The sequence below is a fragment of the Primulina tabacum genome, chromosome 4 (genome assembly GCF_025594145.1).
Source record: "Primulina tabacum isolate GXHZ01 chromosome 4, ASM2559414v2, whole genome shotgun sequence".
Taxonomy (NCBI): Eukaryota; Viridiplantae; Streptophyta; class Magnoliopsida; order Lamiales; family Gesneriaceae; genus Primulina; species Primulina tabacum.
Genome location: NC_134553.1, coordinates 49,441,524 through 49,464,899, shown reverse-complemented (window position 1 = coordinate 49,464,899; position 23,376 = coordinate 49,441,524). Strand labels below are relative to the sequence as shown.

The 23,376-nt window shown below is 38.5% G+C and overlaps 2 protein-coding genes and 1 pseudogene across 3 annotated transcripts; 1 reads left to right on the top strand and 2 right to left on the bottom strand.

Moving 5' to 3' along the window:
• The first annotated feature begins 953 nt into the window (after positions 1-953).
• Positions 954-2,321, top strand: LOC142542097 (uncharacterized; annotated as a pseudogene).
• Positions 2,322-2,925: 604 nt separating this feature from the next.
• Positions 2,926-5,968, bottom strand: LOC142543730 (peter Pan-like protein). Of its 2 annotated transcripts, none has more exons than XM_075651131.1 (7): positions 5,781-5,968; positions 5,483-5,662; positions 4,698-4,928; positions 4,518-4,610; positions 4,252-4,439; positions 3,403-3,596; positions 2,926-3,201 (listed from the first exon to the last, which is right to left on the bottom strand). In XM_075651131.1, the coding sequence occupies exons 1-7, from the start codon at positions 5,796-5,798 to the stop codon at positions 3,107-3,109; spliced, it is 999 nt and encodes a 332-aa protein (XP_075507246.1). In that variant the 5' UTR covers positions 5,799-5,968; the 3' UTR covers positions 2,926-3,106. The 2 variants fall into 2 exon arrangements, with proteins under 2 accessions (XP_075507246.1, XP_075507248.1); XM_075651133.1 differs by lacking the exon at positions 5,781-5,968 and adding an exon at positions 5,321-5,390 and having other exon boundaries at positions 5,483-5,621.
• Positions 5,969-6,660: 692 nt separating this feature from the next.
• Positions 6,661-22,757, bottom strand: LOC142543729 (blue-light photoreceptor PHR2-like; the record flags this gene model as incomplete). The annotated part of the gene is given in 6 exon segments (XM_075651130.1): positions 6,661-6,958; positions 7,042-7,146; positions 7,232-7,311; positions 7,313-7,462; positions 19,574-19,612; positions 21,858-22,757. Coding segments are annotated over 6 exon segments (1,353 nt in total), but the record flags the coding sequence as incomplete, so codon positions are not given.
• Between the last annotated feature and the right edge of the window lie 619 nt (positions 22,758-23,376).

Sequence of the window (23,376 nt, the reverse complement as noted above, 5' to 3'; positions counted from 1 at the left end):
TTTTTGTTAATCATATAAAGCCAAACTCAAGCTCGATTTCGAGCTCAAAAAATTAATCAAACCAAGCTCAAGCCTAAGGATATTAGGCTCGTGAGCTCGCAAACATATTTGATAATAGGCTAGCGAGCTCGAGCTCGATTTGTTTAGGTGGCTCGTAAACTCGAGCTCGACTCGTTTAGGTGGCTCGTCAGCTCGAACTTGGCTCATTTGTTGAGTTGACAAATAAAAATATTAGTACTAATGTTAATGGAAGGAATTGAACACAAAACATAGTTGAAAAAAATTAATTTACACCACATAGTCACAATTACATTTTTTATATTACTTGCATATTATTATACTAAAATGTTATTTAAAACATAATAAATTAACAGAAATACATCAACTTATTCTTTTTTTCCCCAAAAAATTTACATCACCAAGTCATATACACGTTGAGTAACTTTAAAAATTATTGTCCTAATATATTATATTAAATTGAATATAATGAATTTATATTGATTAAAAAATAAAATTTATTTGGAAAACAGCGAATGAAGTATTAAAAGAGTGAAATTATTGCAATGTTATTTATATGGTGATATCAACGTATAACGAATATTTGTTATCTGGATGTTTGATGTATTGTTTTGGGATGTTCAATAATATAATGAGTTTATGTTTTTTTAGTGGTTCTTTTTGTCGTTTTGATTATTTATGAATGAATTTATATTTTTATGTCTGATTTAAAATTAGTTCATAGATATATTTAATTTTTAACAAGCTCAAATCAAGCTCAAACTCGAGCTCAATTCTATGCTTTACGAGCTCGAAAACGAGCCGAGCTCAAGCCAAGCTTGTCAAACATGATAAACAAGCTATTAATGAATCAATCTCGAGCCCGGCTTGATTAACATGATAAACGAGCTTTTAACGAGCCGAGCTCGAGCTTTTTTCGAGCTTAGTAACTTTCAATACAAACCGAGCTGAGCCTGATAATAGAAGCTCGAATCGAGCTCGAGCGTCAAACAATCCTAAACGACCAAGCACAAAGCATTGAGTCGTGTACCTTCCACCTCCAGAAGTGGAGGCCCTTTCAGTTGGATTGCGATTCACTTGAAACTGTACCTCACAGCAAGCGCCCCTGCCGCTCCGACCGAGCCACCTACTTTTCCATCGACGCCATTCTCGGTATGTCCAAGCTCACTCTTTTTGATGATGATAAGCCGCTGGCAGCCACCCACAAGCGCTGGTTTGCGCGGAAGCGTCTCCGCCGTGGAGGATCAAGGTTCGTATCGGGTCGCAGCTCCGATAGGCGGTGCTGCTCTGTTGGGGCGTCCGCGGCGAATGGAACTTGCTCGGACTTCCCGATTGCTGCGGGGACGGATTCCAGCGGAGATCTGTTTGTTAATGGAGGCGGGGAAGTGAATTGGGCATCCGATGTGAGCGAGGTAGCAAGGAATTCGAGGAGAGAGAGAGAAGGCAATGTGGTTGGAGAAAGGGATGGACAATTAATTGGGAATTTTGATGGTCTGAGGAATGAATCATGATATGGGAGTGACCGGGTACCGAGGTGATGTAGAGCTTGGATATGGTGATTAGGTTGAAGAGGAAGAGGATGATCCGCGGCTATTGTTCTGGGGAAAAGATTTTGGAGGTACGCATGTATTTTTATCAGTTAATTCAACAATTTAATCAACTTGAGAAACTGTATATTGCTACATTATTTCACTTGTCTAAATCTTTGTGACATTTAAGAATTGGGATGGTCGTGGTGGAGGGAGATTAGTTAATTGTACATATTCTTATTGTTAGATTCTAGTCAACCATAGTTTTGTGCATTCTTCATATCTAAGCTAAGCTGTGTGTCTCAAACTTACTCATGCCTTATGCCTCAAGCCTACTCTTCGGACACCAGAGTGTTGTATTTTTGATAGACGAGATTGCATACGAAATCTTCATCTTTGAACTGATTGATACACTGCTGAACCATCTTTTCTTGTTTTGTCATCGAATTTTCAATCTGCATTGTTTTTCCTAAGTTACAGGAAGTTGGGGGATAGTGCTGGATTGTGATTAGCTTAAGATCTTTGGACATATGGTTCTAAATTTGCAACTTGCTATTGATTACATCTTGATGTTAAGTACAGGGGGGGAGTAACATGTTTCCAAATGGGGTTGTATGCGAGGCTTCATTGAACCAATAGTTTTGCTATGTTTTCCTTGTTACTCCAGATAATGCTTCCCATTTGGAGAGGGTGGGTGAGAACTCCCTGCAGAAAACACATCACCGAGGCAGGTGGAAAAAACATTATTTGAGATTGGTTGACGCCCTAAGATAGCTAATGTGCAGATCGTTGGTGCATAATGAGTCCCATCTCACTTTCTGTTGGCTGCTCACTTTTGTTTCACATGTTGAAGCTGTTGAAATGGACAGTATCTGAATATCATAGTGAAATGCTTTACTAGTGAATATTTAATTCCTATTTAATTGTTGTTTAGGGTCTGGAATGTGAAAAATACTCACTATATGACATGTCTCGTTGAGGGATCTGTCTCTCTCTGGTTGACCTCTGGTACTTTTACTTGCATTTTACCATCAAAATGGTGGCATGACGCATCCCATAAATTGAGGAAACAAATTTTGTTTCATATGAATTGTTTTTTATCTGCTTCTCACGTCCATATTTCTCTTTTGGAGGAAGTTCAAAGTCTTCCACATTGAATGTGAATCTGTTTTTGTTCCATATATTGTTGAAAAGACAAATTATTTCTATTTCTAAAAATTAAAAGGTAAATCTATTATAGCTTATCATTCATCTACGTGCTTTTAGTCGATGGAACAAATCTTAAACTTCGAACTAAGAGATATCAATCATCACTTGAGACAATATAAAGCACTTGTGATTTAGTAACTGTGGTTAACAGGATTCCCTACGGATAAAGTTTAGTTTCAGACAGGCACTTATATTTGCTTGTGTCAAAAACAAAACATGAGTAAATTTCAGAATTATCGTTCAGAGAAAAGGTCCAAGTACAAAAAATGATTTTGTTCGCAGGTTCTCTCACCCACATTAATGATACATGAGAGCGGAAAAAATGTGCAACAAGTGAATCATCAAGTCATCTAATCTTCATCTATCAACATGGCTTTCTCATCTTGTTCTCCCTCACTTTCTGGGACATGTTCATAAGTTTTGCGAATATTCGATTCACTGTTACCTGAGATAAAAGATACAAGAATGTGTATGATTGGCTTAACAAGGGCAAGTCTCCAATTTCGATTGAATAAATTGTCCCACTTGCTTCGGATTACTCAAAATGAAGCACACGGTCAAGATCCTCTTCGCATGAACCAAACCATTAAAAATGCATGAATATTACTGAACAGAATACACGAAGTTTCAGATGGGAAAAATGTACCACATTCACTGAATATGACTCCACCCGAACACAATCCTTCCTCAACTTTCGTGAGTTGAAGTGTCATCCTAGGTCCGACTTCTTGAAGTTTAACAGCACTTTTGTTTGAAGCTCTGTTAACCCTACCAATGTCTGTCGGAAGACTTACAGTGGCTGCTTCGTCATCCACTTCGCTTTCTGATCCATAACCAAACCTTAAAGAAAGCAAAGAAGATGAGCAAGAAGAAAAGAAATACATTTAGGAAACACCTGCATTAGTTTGAAAAACGATATGGATTACACCAGTGTGAATCAATTAGAATGCAATGTATTATGGTAACTAGCTTTTAAATTAAAAAATTATCACCTTAAACTCGGCAGCAAATTTTTCGAACTCAAAGATAAATTTCAAAAGCAGGGGCTTCTTTCCCGATCACAATTCGTCTTCTCCCTACTTAACATCTCCAAGTCCCCGAGAGACACAGTAAAATGCATAGAGTACAGTACGTTCAAGTTGTAGATAGGATGTAATAGGCTATTGAGATTCAAGCATAAAACCAAGTTTTTTTAATAATACTCAGGCTATGAATTCGATTGATATCTTCATTTAAAAGACTGGCAGAACCAAATCCCAAAACTGGACCACATCTAAAACCAATTAACACAATTTTAAATGATCCAAAAACCTATCAGGATCTAAACTCCACAGCGACAAAGTATAACTCAATCTACATAAATGAAGATGTAAAAAGTACATCCTGACTACTTTTAACATTTACCATAAACCTGTGACCTAGGTCCATCACACAAGTAAGGAAAAGGGGTTGTGTGTGTCAGTGTGTATGAGTGAGAGAGACGAAGAGGTCGTACTTTGTCACAAAATCACTCACATCCTGAAAACTTCTCAAATCTGGAACCTGATGGTTCTGCACAAACTTCCTAATTCTCCGGGAAACATCTACAGGCTGCAACTTGATGGAGTATTGCCGGAAATCGATAAGCTTTGTGTCTTTATTATAATTAAGTAACACAATCCTTTGGCACAACGAAAGTTTGACCTAAATCACATAAAATGATGAGATGGAAGTCAATGCTCGAGCTGCTATTAAATCTGGGTGACAGCTCACAAAACTTACAGTATGTATATCGATGGCAGGAAAAATGTTCTGAAACATTATAGTGGTAAGCTTTAGATGTTGCTCCCCTGTCCCGAAACCAGAGAGTACTATCTAGAGAATTCAATCAAATACCTCAGTATACCATAAAACACTAAACAAACTATAGTTAAGTTAATTCAGAAAAAAATATGATAATACCAGGGGTGGGTTTTTAAACAGATCTTTAGGGCATCTAGGACGCAATTGAGATTGAGCAATATCAGTAGCTAGTGAGTATTCATGTATCTTAAATGTTAGAGTTGGGCCTTGCGGCGTCCTTGCAATCCGCAAGAATGGAGCGGATTCAGTTTTAGACAAGATGAGAAAATGTGTAACACCCATGGGCCCCGCAACATTCAAGAAGTCTTTGAGATTATTCCGCTTTTTTTCCTGAAAAGGAATGACAACGAGCAAACTACTAGCTGACTCAAAGAACTTTATATCCCATATAAGACAACCAAATGAGATCAATATAACCAGAAACTAAACTAGATCTAGATGCAACCAATTTCTGCATAACTTATCATTGGGCTAAAAACTATTTGAATGAAACCCACAATTTGTTTCACAAAAGGCTTTTAGACTTCTGGTGCTCAATGATCAGCTTTATAACATGGTAGCTTACATTTTGAACAACCAAATTTTCATGTATTTTACAAGACCTAAACAACATTTCTTTAAAATGACCAGAAAGGCACATTTGAAGGTATAGAAGATAAAACTACCAAGCCTTGCATGTAACACATGGTCGCAATTGACCAGAAAGACACATTTGAAAGTACCTTAATTGTTGCTTCAATTTCCGAAAACCAAATGCACAACCTCAAAAATTCGCAGCTCATTGAAACATATCTAACAAGAAAATCGGATTCTCATCCTCAATATGAACACACACACGAATCACAAAGAAAATGCAGATTTCTAAAACATAAATCAACACCTACCTTGAGCTTTAGAGCAGTGAAAGGAAGCATCAATTTTCTTAAATCCATTTGCAGTTGTCGAAGTGGGCCAGGTAATTTCCCACGGGAAAAAACAAAACTCGTGGGAATTTTATCTCCTGTAACATGATCTACAGTCGGCTGTTTCTTACGAATCGGATTTACGAAGGGAATTCTCTTCTTCTGAATAATTAGAATAAAACACGGAGATAAATAACCAAAATAGAGCAACTAATAGTCAAATTAGATACCTGAAGAAACTTATACAAGCAAAGGAATTTTCGACAAAAATGTTGCTTACATTGCGGAAACGAGCCATCTCTGCTCGAGGGCAAATTGACCTTATGGTTTTTCTGATTTGTAACGCTCCACAGTCCCGGAATAGATTGGCACGACGGCGGACGATTAGGGGACAAGGGTTTTGCTTTTTATTGCAAATAATCCTGAACCCTAGCAAAGAAAACTCCAAAAACAAATCTTTTTTTGTTTGAACCCCGCGACATATTTTAGAATAGGATAGGACTATAGGAGTAGGAAAAGACCGGGATTTTTAAATAAATAAATTATATAAAAACTTTAAAGAAATGTTATAAAACAACGGGTTCCTCTTTTAAATTTTTTTTTAAAACCAATAATAGTTGTCCAAATTTCTTTTTTACTTTTGAAAATATGTAAAATCTAAATCAAAATAGTTGCTTGCATTTGAGAGAATAAATTAATAAATCTACCAAGTTATTTAAAATATACAAATATTAGACGAAAATATTTAAGTAAAATAATTTTAAAAAAACGATACAAGTAATGTCATATTTTTGTCCTGAAATTTCCAGAACTAACGATGAATACACAAACTACTGGTTTTCTAAGAAATAATATCATAGTTTGCTCCCACTTTATAGTAAAAATAAGTCTCTTGTGAGACAATCTCACGAATTTTTATCTGTGAGACGAATCAATCCTACTGATATTCATAATAAAAAATAATACTCTTAGCATAAAAAATATAATTTTTTCATGGATAACCCAAATAAAAAATATGTCTCACAAAATACTACTCATTCAATGATAACGTCTCAGATAAGTTTTCGTCTTATAATATTTTTTTTAAAAAAATACATTTTTAAATTTAAAACGGATAAGGAAGTGATTGATGGTTCGTACGATTCAAATTGGACAAGCAATAAGAAAATAAAGCGACGCCACGAAATCATCAAATGAGAACTTTAAAGTAACAGCATCTGTTCGTTTTGAATGATAAAATGAGAGGAAACTGGAACTGAATGACACCCTCCTCCTCAATGCCAAGGCATTCAGTCCTCGATCAAAACACAAATTATACGAGGAACTCGAGTTGATCAAACCTAAGGTGATGCTTCTCACAGACAATTTGATGTTCATCCTTAGGCAGCGGCCCCTGTACAAGCTGTCACTGGCGCATCCCTGTGTTTCTTCACAGAGCTGTATTTACGGGTAATGAATCTGGGAAAACAAACTGTTGTTAGATTTCTCAATAAAACTTTCTAGACGCGAGTGTTGAACAACTTAGCTACGGATGACGTTACCTGAAAAAATCCCTCCATAACAATTCATACATTAACCAGTTCATTCCAGTATCCGAAGAGCTGCCACTGCCACTATCTTTCTTGTTAGTGACAGCAGAAATCATGCTGCAAATACAAGGTTCCAAAAATGTCACAGAAAACATTGAAAAATGAAAATAAAATATTGACCAAATTAATAATGGCAACCAACCTTGAAGCAGACTTCTTCAGCTCATCGAACATGGAGCGAGGAGAAAGGCAACCCATGGCAAGCCAGGGGGTTATTTTGCACTGAGAAATTTGCACCATATATGCTGCTGTTGGTCGCATCTTTCACTCCATTGTGTGGTTTTTCCTTGCATTCAGTTGCAAAATTTTTGAGTCTTTGCAATGCTTCAGTCTCACCTCCCACAAGAGAAGCATCAGCAGTCGTTTTTCCGTTCTTCAAATAAACACAACATCAATCCAATCAAGACCATAGAATAACGATATTCCCACACTTCCCTCTCTCTCATGGTCAACAAATTTTCAACAGCACACCACATTATGAACACATAGACACCAGATTAATTTAGCATCAGGATGCAACAAAGTTGATACAGTGACTATTGACTAGCAACACATGCTGTTATAGGGATTGTTGAGTAAAGATTCATACAAATGAACGTATAGTAATTAGTAACTCTTACAAAAAGAAGACAAGAAGGGCGCCATAATGTATGAGTCTATGAGAGCAGCAGTAACTCTTACAACATGAAAGACAGCATTAAAACTCATCAATTATCAAGATACCATCGCATTATTTTATTGTATTTAATTTAATTAAAAAGATCTGCTATGCTGATCGTCATAAGAAAACATACTACTATCGCAGACAAATCCTCTCACCAACAAAAATCAGTATTCAGAGTGACAATAAGATGCAAAGAACCTTCTTGAATCTAATTGTGAGAGCTCAATACCCATTTTGGGCCCAACCCATTTCACTTTATTAATTAACCCAACCCATTTGATATAAGAGATAGCAGATCGCTCAATCCAGAAAAGCTCTTCCCCTGCCTTGCACCTCGTCGCCCCTTTCTTTCTGTTTCTGCAGCCCTCGCGTCGCGCCGCCGGTAGCCGGAGGAATAGTACAACAGCTAGCTTTCTTCTTCCTCCAGTCTATTAGCTTCTTTCCTGCCATGAATCGGAAGGTGATGAGCTCGATCGGCTTGTTTTCCAGCAACTGTGCATGTGAGCTTTGATCCGGTTTTAGGTAAGGTTTTGGCTTCGATTCTTGGTTGTTCTTGGTGGATTAGTTAATATAAGTGAAGTATTAAGTTTTTCCCTGATATTCAGCTTGTTTTCTAACCGTGAACAGTATTTCCGCCAACTTTTCCGGCGAGCCACCTCTGCGATATCACCGTTGTACCTTTAGCCTCGATTCTTCAGGTATTAAGCTTGAAATTTCAGATTTTGAACGGGTTTATAGGCTGCCGAGAATTCGATTTTTAACCGCTCCGATTTAGATTGTTTTAGTCAGTTGGGATGCAGTATATTGAAGTATATCGTGAATTTATATTGTAGGTTATATCGTTGGGTGAGTTCATCATAAAGTCCTTAAGAAATTATTGTGGTATTGTAAGTTATAGTTGAAATACGCTCAAACCTATATCATTATGACGCTTATATTGGCTTGTAAGAATATTCATTCAAAGATGTTTGCTATTATGTGCCTTGAATGTTTATTCTGATGCATTCATGCATAAATTGTATTGGAATAACATATTGAACCTTGACTCTTTTAACTGCAATTTATGTTGATACTGTTGAGAGTGGGTTAGGATTAGCCACATTCCCAAATGACAGCTAGGGACGAGCAACTTAGCTACTCGCATTCCCGATGCTACGTGCATGGACGAGCGGCGATTTGATGCTGCATTCCTGGCACGGGTGGCCACTGTTACTACTGATGATGTTATTCGTTTGGACTCCGGTTGGTATCCGTTATTCCATTGTTATCATTCATGCATCACATATCATTGCATTTTCTTGGTATTATTACATGTCTTTTATATACGTCGTAATTTTACTGGTTTGTCGTATTGGTGTCCGACCCTTGTTTTCTTTTTATGTTGTGGTTGTTTTTGATGTCATAACAGGTCATTCCAGGGGATTTGACGCGTCTGGTGAAGCGTCAGCGAGTGGTACCCCGTACTGGAGTTGATTTGTGTCAGAGTTCCCAGATATCTATATATTATATTGGTTTGATACATTTGTCGGAAAATGCCCTGTGTAGCTGTATAGTGATGTTTTTATATTGTTTTGGATTTTATTTGTGTTATGTTGTGTGTAGTCCTGGCCAGTGCGCCTGTAGGTAGAATATTTTTTTGGTTGATTGTGAACTTGATGTTATTTTTGAGCTTATATTGATGTTGTGGTTTTATGAAATTTTTGGGATGCCCTACTTACGGAGAGGCTTGCCGAAATTTCTGGAGGCCCAAATGAATCTTTTAAACGCGCTTTCGCTGTTTACAAGCAATTAATCCTTGTTGTTTGGTAATTAAATATTAACTAAGAACACGGGCCCTCACAGTTTGGTATCAGAGCATAACTGAGATACGCTCGAATTAGAGTCTAGGACACTCGAGTTTAGACACAAATAAAATGATTGTGCATGTGTTTGATTATTTGCTCTTATTTGTTTCTATGTTTTGAGTCAATTGAATCAGCATGACTAGAGCGTATAGTTGATTAAGTTTTGACATTTAGTTTAGAAATTGCCTATTAGTTTAAATGTTTATGCTCTTATACTAAGCCGATTATTTTGTTTCTGCCAGTGGATTAAATCCTTGTGTCTTGTAGATGGCACCTGGACGTAAAGACAGAAAAGGAAAGGAAGTTGTTCAGGAATCTGAAGCTCCTAATGTGAGAGGACTTAACGAGACTGAATGGGGAAGACGAGGTCGTCGTCTTCATGGTGAAGCACGAAATGTTAACGTTGAGCATGAAGTGGATCAGTTGACTAGAGGAATGGGTGAAATGGAATTAGTGATATCTCGATTTTAGAATATGCGTCCTCCTCGATTCTTTGGAAATGAAGATGGTGAGAAAGCTGTAGCATTGTTAAAAAGTACGAAACGCTTGTTTAATATGTTGAAGTACACTCTTGATTTGCAGCTTAAGTTGGCTATTTGTCAATTAAAAGACCGAGCTCATTTATGATGGGAAACTACTGAGGAAGCTATGAAAGAATCAGGTGAAAGAGTTACTCGGGATGTACTTTGCGCTCGGTTTGCTCGAGAATATTCACCGCCTTCGTATTATTCGGCCAAGGAAGCTGAATTCAATAGATTGACAACAGCTCCAGTGTTAGCTTTGTCATCAGGCTCAGGTGGATATGTTGTTTGTTCAGATGCATCTCTAAATGGACTTGGTTGTGTTTTAATGCAAAATGGGTGAGTGAATGCATATGCTTCTCGTCAGTTGAAGCCGCATGAGACCCGATATCCAGTCCATGACTTAGAGTTGGCAGTCATTGTGTTTGCGTTGAAGTTATGGCATCATTATCTGTACGACGAGCAGTTTGTGATTTATTCGATTCACAAGAGTCTTAAATATCTTTTCACATAGCCTAACTTGAACATGAGACAACGTCGATGGATGGAGTTGCTTAAAGACTTTGATTGTGAGATTCAGTATCAATCAGGGCGAATAAATCTTGTTGCAGATGCCCTCAGCAGGAAAGTTCAGAATGTTATGCTGACATCTCTGACTATCTCTAAAGTTCACGAGCACTTGGGAACTTCAGGATGGACTTATCAGATCAGTGGAGACTACTTTATAGTGCCATCTATTCAAGTTGAGCCACATATTTTATCCAGCATCAAAGCAGCACAGAGGACCGATCCACACATTAATAGATTAAAAGAATTGTCTCGAACAGGTCAGACAGAAAAGTTTAGTGTTGTCTCAGATGGTAGTTTGCGCTTTAATGGTAGAATTGTGGTTCCTAATTTAATAGATTTGAAAGAAGTTATACTACGGGAAGCACATTGTAGTCGACACAGTATTCATCCAGGAATTCGAAAGATGTATCATACCTTGAGAGCTTATTACTTGTGGGAAGGTATGAAGAAAGATATTTCTCATTATGTGGCTAAATGTTTAATGTGTCAACAAGTTAAAGTCGGAAGAATGAGACCTGGTGGAATGTTACATAGTCTTGAAGTGCCGCAATGGAACTGGGAGCACATTGCTATGGATTTTGTGACTCATCTACCTCGTTCTAACCGTGGTTGTGATGCGATTTGGGTGATTGTTGATAGATTGTCTAAATCAGCTCATTTTATTTCGTATGATCGTACTTGTACTTATATGAAAATGACGAAACTGTATATTAATCATGTTAAATTGACTTGAAATGTTTGGGCCTAATAAATCGATTGTCAAGATGGGGGCCCAATAAGGAAGTCAAGGCCAACGGGTATATCAGTGGAGACGTCAATACAGTTGGGAATGAATTCTGTTTTTCTTCTTGATTCACGGTTACATTCAAGTAGAGAAAGAAGAAGAGATAGTTTCGAAACCTCCAGCTGAGATTGAGTCCAGGCGAGCTGAAATACTCCATTGATCCACCTACACAAGCTGCAAGGGAGAATAGTTACTGGGAAAACTCAGGGCTCTAAATTTCTTGGGATTCTCGGGTATTGGGTTTGTGATATAGAGAAAAGAATAGAAAGAGTTGAGTTGTAACCTATGAATATTCTCTGATTCATCAATAAAATTGTTTTCTTCTTCCCCTGGACGTAGATCACTTGTGATCGAACCACGTAATTGTTCTGTTCTTCTTTTATTTCTTGTGCTTGGTTACTGGAGTTGTGAAATCGTTGCTGTTTGTGATCTTGGATTGGTTTCTTTGTAATATCAAACTTGTTAGACATTTCATAACAAGTGGCGCCGTCTGTGGGAAAATAAACCATATTGATGGGGTCTACAAGATTTGATATTGAACGATTCACAGGGCTAAATGATTTTGGATTATGGAGGGTAAAGATGAGGGCCATGTTGGTTCAACAAGGAGTTGTCGAAGCATTAAAGGGAGAAGCAGCTCTTTCAAAATCTCTAAATGAAAAGGAGAAAGCAGAAATCCTTGATAAAGCGCACAGCTCCATAATCTTGAGCCTAGGGGATAAAGTCCTTATGGAAGTGGCAAGGGAAGAATCTGCTAGTGCAATATGGACAAAGCTTGAGTCTCTCTACATGACAAGATCTCTAGCCAACAGACTCTATCTAAAACAGAGGCTCTATTCTTTCAAGATGACAGAAGATAAGACCATCTCAGAGCAGATTGATGAGTTTAACAAGATCATTGATGATCTTGTGAATATTGATGTAAAACTGGAAGATGAAGATAAAGCCCTGCTATTGCTGAATTCGATTCCAAAGAGCTGTGATCATTTTAAGGATGCTATGCTCTATGGAAGGGAACAAACCATATCCCTTGATGAAGTTCAATCTGCCGTGAAGGCTAAAGAACTGGAGAAGAAAATTGAAGGAAAAGAATCAAATGGTGCTGATGGCCTATTTGTGCGAGGTAGGCCAGAAAAGCGTGAACAAAAATGGCACAAGAAGGCTAAGTCCAGATCAAGATCAAACTCATCAAGAACAAGCAGTAATAAGAATTCCAAGACACCTTTTAAATGCTATCATTGCCACAAGAAAGGTCATTTTAAAAGGGACTGCCCTGATAGGAAGAAAGATCATGATAGAAAGGAGGATGGTGAAAGTGATGACAAACAAGGAATGGATTCTTGATTCGGGTTGTAGTTTTCACATGTGTCCTAACAAGGACTGGTTTGAAGTTTTGGAACCAGGGGATGGTGGATTAGTATTGCTGGGAAATAACAAAGGTTGTAAAATAATTGGAATAGGTAACATCCGATTGAAACTGCATGATGGCACTGAAAAATTGCTTCAACAAGTCAAGTACATTCCTGAACTCAAGAGAAATCTCATCTCACTTGGCATATTAGAAATGAATGGTCATACATTTAAAGCAGAAAATGGTCTGTTAAAGGTCATGAAAGGATCCCTGACCATCATGAAAGGAATAAGGAAAAATGGGTTGTACTCATTACTGGGAAGTACAGTGGTAGGAAATGCAGCCACCATACAAAATTCAGAAACTGGAATCGCAAGACTTTGGCACATGAGGCTTGGCCATGTTAGTGAAAGAGGATTAGTTGAATTGTCAAAACAAAACCTCTTGTGTGGTGACAAAGTGAATGGTTTAGAATTTTGTGAATTATGTATCTTGGGAAAAGCCAAAAGAGTCAAATTCACAACAGGAACTCACAAAACAACCAAACCATTTGAATATGTTCATGCTGATCTGTGGGGGCCTGCTCAACACAAACTCATGGTGGAGGGAAATATTTTATGAGCATTGTAGATGATTTCTCAAGAAGAGTGTGGGTCATTATCTTGAAAAATAAGACAGAAACCTTTGGAAAATTTAAGGAGTGGCACAAAATGAATGAAAACAAACTTGGATCTAAGCTAAAACACCTAAGGACGGATAATGGCTTAGAGTTTGTCTCGGATGAGTTCAATGAGTTCTGCAGAAAATTAGGTATAACCAGGCATAAAACAGTCCCCTACACACCCCAACAAAATGGCCTAGCTGAGAGGATGAATATAACTCTATTGGAAAGGGTGAGGTGCATGCTATTGAATGCTGGATTACCAAAATCCTTTTGGGGTGAAGCTGCTGTAACAGCAGGTTACCTGCTGAATCGATGCCCCTCTGTAGCTATAAATTGTAAGACACCAATGGAGCTGTGGTGTGGTAAACCAGTAGACTACAACCACTTAAAAGTGTTTGGATGCAGGGCATACTCTCATACAAGACAGGGGAAACTTGATGCTAGGGCAAAGAGGTGCATTTTTATTGGTTATCCTCAAGGTGTCAAGGGTTATAAACTATGGTGTTTAGAACCAAGTGAACAAAAATGTTTCATAAGTAGAGATGTGATATTTGATGAAACTAAGATGGGATATCCAACACATAACCAGAAGCAAAATCCCATAAATGAGACAGATTCAAGGGAATCTCAAATTGAGGTGGAGCTTCAAGATTTAAATCCACAGGAAAATAATCACAATAGTGGAACAGAAACTGAAGCTCAAGAAGAGGAATTACAAGAACATGAGGCTGATGTGCGAACTGATGAAATCAAGACTTATGCTCTTGCAAGAGACAGGAAAAGAAGAGTTATTAATCCACCATTGAGATATGGACATGCTGATCTTATTTCCTACGCATTCAATGTGGCAGAGGACATTGTGTATGAGGAACCTAAAACTTACAAGGATGTTTTAAACAGCAAGGAAAGAAAGCTCTGGAAAGCTGCCATGGATGAGGAAATGAGATTACTAACCAAAAACAGAACCTGGATACTTGTGAATCGACCCAAAAACCAAAGGATTGTGGGATGCAAATGGATTTACAAGATAAAACAAGGAATCCCAGGAACTGAAAAGGAAAGGTATAAGGCTAGATTAGTAGCCAAAAGGTTCTCACAAGTGGAAGGAGTTGATTTCAATGAAATTTTTTCACCAGTGGTTAAACACACCTCCATAAGATTAGTTCTTGCTTTGGTTGCTCATTTTGACCTTGAGCTGGAACAATTGGACGTTAAAACAGCTTTCCTACACGGTGAGTTAGAAGAAACAATTTATATGAGCCAACCGGATGGATATACTATGGCTGGAAATGAAAACAAAGTATGCCTACTGAAAAAATCCTTGTATGGACTTAAGCAAAGTCCAAGGCAGTGGTACAAACGCTTTGATGATTTTATTTTAAAGAATGATTTTACTAGATGCAACCACGATAGTTGTGTTTACATAAAAAGAGAAAATGATAGGATCATGGCCTATTTACTCTTGTACGTAGATGACATGTTAGTGGCAAGTCATAGTAAATCAGAAGTTCAAGGAATCAAAGTTGTACTGAGTAAAGAATTCGAAATGAAGGACTTGGGAAGTGCCAAGAGAATTCTAGGCATGGAAATAATAAGAAACAGAAAGGATAGGACTCTATTTCTTACACAAGGGCAGTATCTTGAAAAAGTTTTGCATAGATTTAATATGCATAAGTCAAAAGCTGTAACTACTCCACTTGGACACCATTTTAGACTCTCAGCAGACCAATCACCAGAAAGTGAACAAGAAAGAGCAGATATGGCAACTGTGCCTTATGCAAGTGGTGTTGGGAGTATCATGTACGGTATGGTGTGTAGTAGGCCAGATTTGGCACATGCTGTGAGTCTCATTAGCAGGTTCATGTCAGATCCAGGTCGAAGCCATTGGGAGGCATTGAAATGGTCCCTAAGATACATCAGAGGCTCAGCTGATCTGGGATTAATGTTCAAGCAACAGGAAACAAAGGAGAATGCTCTAATAGGATATGTGGATGCAGATTTTGCTGGAAGTATTGATACAAGGAAATCTCTGACAGGATATATATTCACTATGTTTGGTACAGCAGTGAGTTGGAAATCAAATCTACAGTCGGTTGTAGCTCTTTCTACTACAGAAGCAGTATACATTGCTGTTTCAGAAGCCATGAAGGAAGTAATGTGGCTACAAGGGATGGTTGCAGAATTGGGAATCGAACAAAGTTGTGTTAAGGTATATTGTGATAATCAAAGCACTATACACTTAACCAAACACCAAGTTTTTCACGAAAGGTCCAAGCATATTGATGTGAAATTACATTTTGTGAGAGATGTTATCAGCAAAGGATGTGTGAAGGTAATAAAGATACCTACAAAAGAAAATCCAGCAGATGCACTTACCAAATCTCTACCTACAGCTAAGTTTAGGCATTGCCTGAACCTAGTCAATATGCGAAAAGCATGAAGCCCACAGGGGCTGGTTGGAAGGGGGAACATCTGTGTTAATGGAGCCATTTGCAAGTCAAGGTGGAGAATTGTTAAATTGACTTGAAATGTTTGGGCCTATTAAATCGATTGTCAAGATGGGGGCCCAATAAGGAAGTCAAGGCCAACGGGTATATCAGTGGAGACGTCAATACAGTTGGGAATGAATTCTGTTTTTCTTCTTGATTCACGGTTATGTTCAAGTAGAAAAAGAAGAATAGATAGTTTCGAAACCTCCAGCTGAGATTGAGTCCAGGCGAGCTGAAATACTCCATTGATCCACCTACACAAGCTACAAGGGAGAATAGTTACTGGGAAAACTCAGGGCTCTAAATTTCTTGGGATTCTCGGGTATTGGGTTTGTGATAGAGAGAAAAGAATAGAAAGAGTTGAGTTGTAACCTGTGAATATTCTCTGATTCATCAATAAAATTGTTTTCTTCTTCCCGTGTACGTAGATCACTTGTGATCGAACCACGTAATTGCTCTGTTCTTCTTTTATTTCTTGTGCTTGGTTACTGGAGTTGTGAAATCGTTGCTGTTTGTGATCTTGGATTGGTTTCTTTGTAATATCAAACTTGTTAGACATTTCATAACAAATCATATAGTAAGATTGCATGGTGTGCCAGTAACCATGGTAGCCGATGGTGATCCAAGGTTTGCTTCAAAGTTTTGGGGAGGTTTGAAATCAGCTTTGGGTTCAAAGTTGGCTATGAGCACCGTTTATCACCCACATACAGATGATCAGTCAAAAAGAACCATTCAAACGCTTGAAGATGGGTTACGGGCAGTAGTGATGGAATTCAAAGGTGGTTGGATTGTCTTTGGTTGAATTATCTAACAATAATAGTTTTCTGGAAACAATCGATATGGCACCATTTGAAGCTTTGTATGGAAGAAAGTGCAGATTGCCGATATGTTGGGAAGATGTAGGAGAAAGACAGATGTCAAAACCAGAATTTATTCAAGAATAAAAGATAAAGTTGAATTGATCAAGAAAATGATGAAAGCAGCCCAGGATCGTCAAGCTAGTTATACTAATAAAAGGCTAGGCCTTTAGAGTTCCAAGTGGGCGATTTTGTTTTCTTGAAAGTATCACCATTCTGAGGTACTATGAGATTTGGACATAAAGAGAAGTTAGCTCCGCGTTATATTGGTCTGTATGTGATTGTTGAGAGGATTGGCACATTGGCATATCGATTAGACTTGCCACCGAGTTTGTCTTTGATACATAATGTGTTTCATGTATCTATGTTACGGAAGTATGAGCCAGATCCGTCTCATATATTGAATGTTGAGGATGTGGAGTTGGACAGTTCTCTTAGCTATGTTGAACATCCAGTGCAAATTTTGGACAGCAAGGAAAAACAACTCAGGAGCAAGACGATTCCACTGATTTCGGTACAGTGGAGTAGACATGGAAGAGAAGAATCTACATGGGAATTAGAGGCAAAGATGCGACAAGAATGGCCTCATTTGTTTGAAAATGTAATGAATTATGCGATGTATTTTGAATTTTCTATGTATTATCAGTCGTTATATTTTGGTTATCAGTGTTGTGTACGTTAGATTTCAAGGACGAAATCTTTTCTTGGTGGGGGAGAATGTGAGAGCTCAATACCCATTTTGGGCCCAATTTATTTCACTTTATTAATTAACCCAACCCATTTGATACAAGAGATAGCAGATCGCTCAATTCAGAAAAGCTCTTCCCCTGCCTTGCACCCCGTTGCCTTTTTCTTTCTGTTTCTACAGCCCTCGCATCGCGCCGCCAGTAGCCGGAGGAATAGTACAACAGCTAGCATTCTTCTTCCTCCAGTCTATTAGCTTCTTTCCTGCCATGAATCGGAAGATGATGAGCTCGATTGGCTTGTTTTCCAGCAACTTTGCGTGTGAGCTTTGATCTAGTTTTAGATAAGGTTTTGGCTTCGATTCTTGGTTTTTTTCGGTGGATTAGTTTATATAAGTGAAGTATTAAGTTTTTCCCTGTTATTCAGCTTTTTTTCTAACCGTGAACAGTATTTCCGGCGAGCCACCTCTACGAGATCACCGTTGTACTTTTAGCCTCGATTCTTGAGGTATTAAGCTTGAAATTTCTTATTTTGAATGGGTTTATAGGCTGCCCAGAATTCGATTTTTAACCGCTCCGATTTAGATTGTTTTAGTCAGTTGGGATGCAGTATATTGTGAATTTATATTGTAGGTTATATCGTTGGACGATTTCATCAAAAAGTCCTTAAGAAATTATTGTGGTATGGTAAGTTATAGTTGATGTACGCTCAAACATATATCATTATGACGCTTATATTGGCGTGTAAGAATATTCAGTGAATGTTGTTTGCTATTATGTGCCTTGAATGTTTATTCTGATGCATTCATGCATAAATTGTATCAGAATAACATATTGAGCCTGGACTCCTTTGACGGCGATTTATGTTGATTCTGTTGAGATATATTGAGTCATCAGAGAGACGAGTGGGTTAGGGTTAGCCACATTCTCATATGGCAGTTAGGGACGAGCGACTTAGCTACTCGCATTCCCGATGCTACGTGCATGGACGAGCGGCGATTCGATGCTGTATTCCTGGCACGGGTGGCCACTGTTACTGCTGATGACGTTTGAACTGCGTTTGGTATCCGTTATTCCATTGTTACCATTCATGCATCGCATATCATTGCATTTACTTGGTATTATTACATATCCCTTATATACGTCGTAATTTTACTGGTTTGTCGTACTAGGGTCCGAGCTCTATTTTATTTTTATGTTGTGGTTGTTTTTGATGTCATAACATGTAATTCCAGGGAATTTGATGTGTCTGGTGGAGCGTCAACGAGTGGTACCCAGTATTAGAGTTGGTTTATGTCAGAGTTCCCAGATATCTATATATTATACTAGTTTGATACATTTGCCGGGGAGATCCCCTGTGTAACTATATGGTGATGTTTTTATATTGTTTTGGATTTTATTTGTGGTATGTTGTATCTAGTCCTGGTCAGTGCCGCTGTAGGATATTTGTTTGATTGATTGTGAACTTGATGTTATTTTCGAGCGTATATTGATGTTGTGGTGTTTTGAAATTTTTGTGATGTCCTACTTACGGGAAAGTCATGTCGAAATTTCTGGAGGCTCAAATGAATATTTTAAACTTGTTATACCAATTAATCATTGTTGTTTGGTAATTAAATATTAATTAAGAGCACGAGCCCTCACACTCATCTTCACAGAAATCATAGTTCGAAGACACACACTTTTCCACGTTAACTTTCAAACATTTCTTATAGTGAAAGAGATATCATGATTTTCTTGAATTTCTCTCATAATGTGCGAATAGAGATGAAAGAAGGGGAGGGGATGAACCACAGACACACATCATAAACCAACCTCAAAGCTGGGAGTTTATATAACATAACTCATTTTTTGGGTAATCTCACCATGCTTGGCAGCATAAATATAGACCATGTACCCAAATTCTAGAAATCATATGCATAAAAATTTAACAAAGACCCTAAGGCAATGGTTATCTGCGGTGAATGATTGATTGATAATTCAAATCAGTCAGTCCAAGATGCAAAATTTTTGCATTAAGGTTCGAAAACTTAAAAACAGTTAAAAAAGCCAATTACCTGACCCATGGTTGCATTTGGGTTAAGTCCCAAATCTACCTGTAAGGCCCAAGAAATTTATCCTGTTAATTTGAAAGGATTTGGCGATGATTATTTATTATAAGCTATTGTTGATAATTAATATGATTATAGACGGAACGGATTAGACCGGAAGAGCCGAAAGAAGATTTGACATGAGGTGCAAGAAGAGTCCCCGCGCACATGCACGACATGTATGGGCGCACATGCGCGAGGAAGGCAGAACCATGCGCGCACATGCGCGGCTTGAATGCGCGCACATGCGCGGAACGTCCAGAACCTTGGGCGCATATGCGCGACTGGAGGCGCGCATATGCGCGAGTGAAGGGATGTGCGAGACAGAACATCTCGCGCATATGCGTGAGCTATGTCGCGCATATGCGCGAGAAGATAAATGCGGAAGGTGCCGGGCCGAACCTCCGGCGCATATGCTCGGCTTTGTGCGCGCATATGCGCGCGGCATGCAAAACAAGAACAAGCCACTTGCCATAACCTGGCAACGTGTACATGTATATATATATATATATATATATATAAGAAATAAGTTTGCATTTCAGAAGAAGGAAAAAGAAATAGGAGTCGAGAAAAGTTTCTGTAAATGCGTTGAAAATCCTTACGCCTTTTGTGAAAGATCCGCCCGTCTGAATTGTAATCCGACTTCAGTACTCTGTTCCTATCAACGCAGGCTACAACTGGACGTAAGTTTTGTTACGTTTAGATACGATTTGAAATTATGATGTTGTCAGAATTGAATAGGAATCATATATGGTGTTTCTGATACAGTAGACATCGTATATTTGAAGTCAGAATGAAGAACAGACTGTTTATGTAATTGTTATGAATTTTGGAGTCGATTTAATTGAGAATCGATATCAGATTCATATCATCGTTGAGATTCTGATTTCTACCGATATTAATTATGAGTTCTGGTATTATATCTGTGATGTTGAAATTGACGGGGTTATCGAGATTGTATTATTATGCCGTCGAAACATCAGTTGATTGATATTGATCAGAACAGGTTTTGAACTGAGTTATGTACTGATATTGTATCTATTCGATTGTCATTATCAGATTGGGTATGGACAGAGTTGAATTCGGGACTTCGTCTTCGTCGGACCGAGAAGATAAAGGTATAAATTAATGTTGAGTTGGGATCGCACAACTCGAGTGAGGTTTGGCTCGAGTTTCCCTAAATCACATACTTTACCTTATTGCATTGATTTGATTAATGTACTTGTTCTCTTGATTTATAGATAGCAGGTATTAGACGAGTAATCTTGTGACAGAAGTGTCTGATAGTGGTGGGATCGCCACGAGCACATTGCACGATGTCACAAGATAGTGTATTGGCGATAGTGCCAAAGTCTGTCACCAGATGTTTGGCTATCGATGTGGATAGAATTGTAGCTTCTTCTATTACTGGTGATCGGTACCGTATCGATGTGGATATAATAATAACTTCTCCTATTACTGATGATCGATATCATATCGATGTGGATAGAATCGGAGTTCCTTCTATTACTGGTGATCGATACTATACCGATGTGGATAGAATCCGAGCTTCTTCTATTACTGGTGATCGATAGCATATCGACGTGGATAGAACTGGAGTCTTTTCTATTACTGTTGGTCGATATGGGAATACCCACATCTGGAAACCGGGATCCCAAGACTAGGATTGAGTCTAGTCTAAAATGTGGAGTCATGAGTCTAATTGACAGTTTATATTGAGTTATGTTGATTATGTTCCTGAATATGGTACATGATGAATTATGTTCCTGATGATGGTACATGTTTAGAATATGATTTATTCTTGATATGGAATTTATATTCTGATTTGGATACATGTTAGAAATATCTGTTATATGCTTTTATATTGTTTTTATGATTGCATGTATACATGATTTATACTGAGAATGTAATTCTCACCGGAGTTATCCGACTGTTGTCTTGTTTGTATGTGTGCATGAAAACAGGTGGGATAGGATCAGGGTCAAGAAAAGAACAAGGTTGGACTAGATAGCGTGGAGATCCGGGCTCTGAGGCAACTTAGGATTCAACACTGTCATATAGTTGAACCTAGTTGAATTCTTGTAGACAATACAAGATTTGTATGTTTATGTTTAATATGTAATTTGAATTGAATTACATTACGTTTCCGCTTTGTATTTTAAAAAAAAAATTTAGACCCTGTTTATTATCATTGTTTGAATTATTCCTAAAGATGATTAAGAAGATGATTAGCGTCCGGGTCCCACACCACCAAAGATGGAATTTCACCTGGTTCCACATTCCCTCTCGTAGGTAACCCTACCAAGCGATCCAAAGCTTCAATGGTCTTCCTCACCTTCAAACCTTTGACTTTATCTTTAAATCCTCCATAGTTGGTTGGCATTTCCTCCAATTTAAAAGGGAGATCATCCAAATGGTACAATGTGCTTCCCCAAAAGGAGTTCAATTCCACTCCCTCGTCCTTCATCACCTCCTCTATTTTCTCCTCAGCTTTGACTTCATCGTTGGAAACCTCTTTATGGACGTAGACGGCCTCTGCGCCAACAGCTTTAACCAGCTCCAGAAGGACGGTCTCTGGCCTCCCAATCCGGACCACAAGATCCGACCCTCGAGACTGAAGATTCTTCCGCAAATCCGAAACCGACTCTATGAGAAACGTAGCTCGATACGGGCCCGTTTTGTTGAACCCGGAAGTGGATTTTCCGTAGTCCCGCGGGTCGAAGCAGTAAACAGGCAGAACAGACATGGAGTTGTTGTTGGCGGCGGCGAGGCACTCGTTGTCGTGGACGCGGAGGTCATTTCGGAACCAGACGACTGAAGCGCGCCGGAGTGCGGCGGCGCCAGAGGGATTGGAAGGGCGTAGGGGGTCGAAAGTGAGCGGGTTTTGAAGGGGATAGGCTGAAATGGTGGATTTGTAGAAGGGTTTGGTAGGTGAGGGGGAGAGAGCAGAGGAGATTGAAAGAGACGAAATCTGAGAAGGGATTCTAAGATTGTTAGTTGGACTGAAAATGGAGGTGATTTGTTTGGGTGGGGAGAGGAAGATGGGAAGGAAAAAGAGTGGAAAAGGAGAGTGAGATGGAGGACTACGGGAACGAGGGGGTATGAATCTTCTTGAGAGGGCTGTGGATCCATTTTTGGGCTGCTGCACATTTCAATCTCTCCAAAATGTATGTGCTGAGGTCTGAGGACGGAAAATGAGGAAAACGAGGAAAACGGGAGTCACGGAAGAGTTTATTAAAAAAAAGGGATTGAATATAATTTACTTTTTTATCCTTTGTTTAAAATTTGTTTAAAAACTAATTTTTTCATTAGTGTATTTTAATTTTATATATAATAAAATTTATAATTTAATTAAATAAAAAAACTTACTTGACTCAATTTTTCCATCTTTCCCGACTCAACCCTAGATCTCATTTCATTTTTTATCTTCACAAAAAATCTTTTTCTTCTCTACCTTCCATCCTTTCATTTTTTGGCTAACAATTAACCACGAGTCTACAAGTTATTGCTCTGCAACAAATCCAACAAGAAAACCACGTATTGATAAGAAATTTATTTTGAAATATGAAATTTATTGTATCTCGTCAGTGTTCACGACCCAGGATGAAGAACTTCACCCTGGGTTGTGAAGCCACGGGTCGTGAAGCCACGACCATGGGTCGTGAAGCCAAGGCTTTCACGACCCTGGGTTGTGTGGTGGGTCGAGAAGGTCGTGAAGACAAGTGCTTCACGACCCAGGGTCGTGACTTCACGACCTCTTCACGATGGGG

Excerpts from the sequence above, each read along its gene's own strand:
- LOC142543730 (XM_075651131.1), bottom strand. Across the intron at positions 4,929-5,482 it reads TCACTGCTCTAAAGCTCAAG|GAAAAAAAGCGGAATAATCT; the intron begins GTAGGTGTTGAT and ends ATTCCTTTTCAG. Across the intron at positions 4,440-4,517 it reads CTGCCATCGATATACATACT|GTCAAACTTTCGTTGTGCCA; the intron begins GTAAGTTTTGTG and ends TATGTGATTTAG.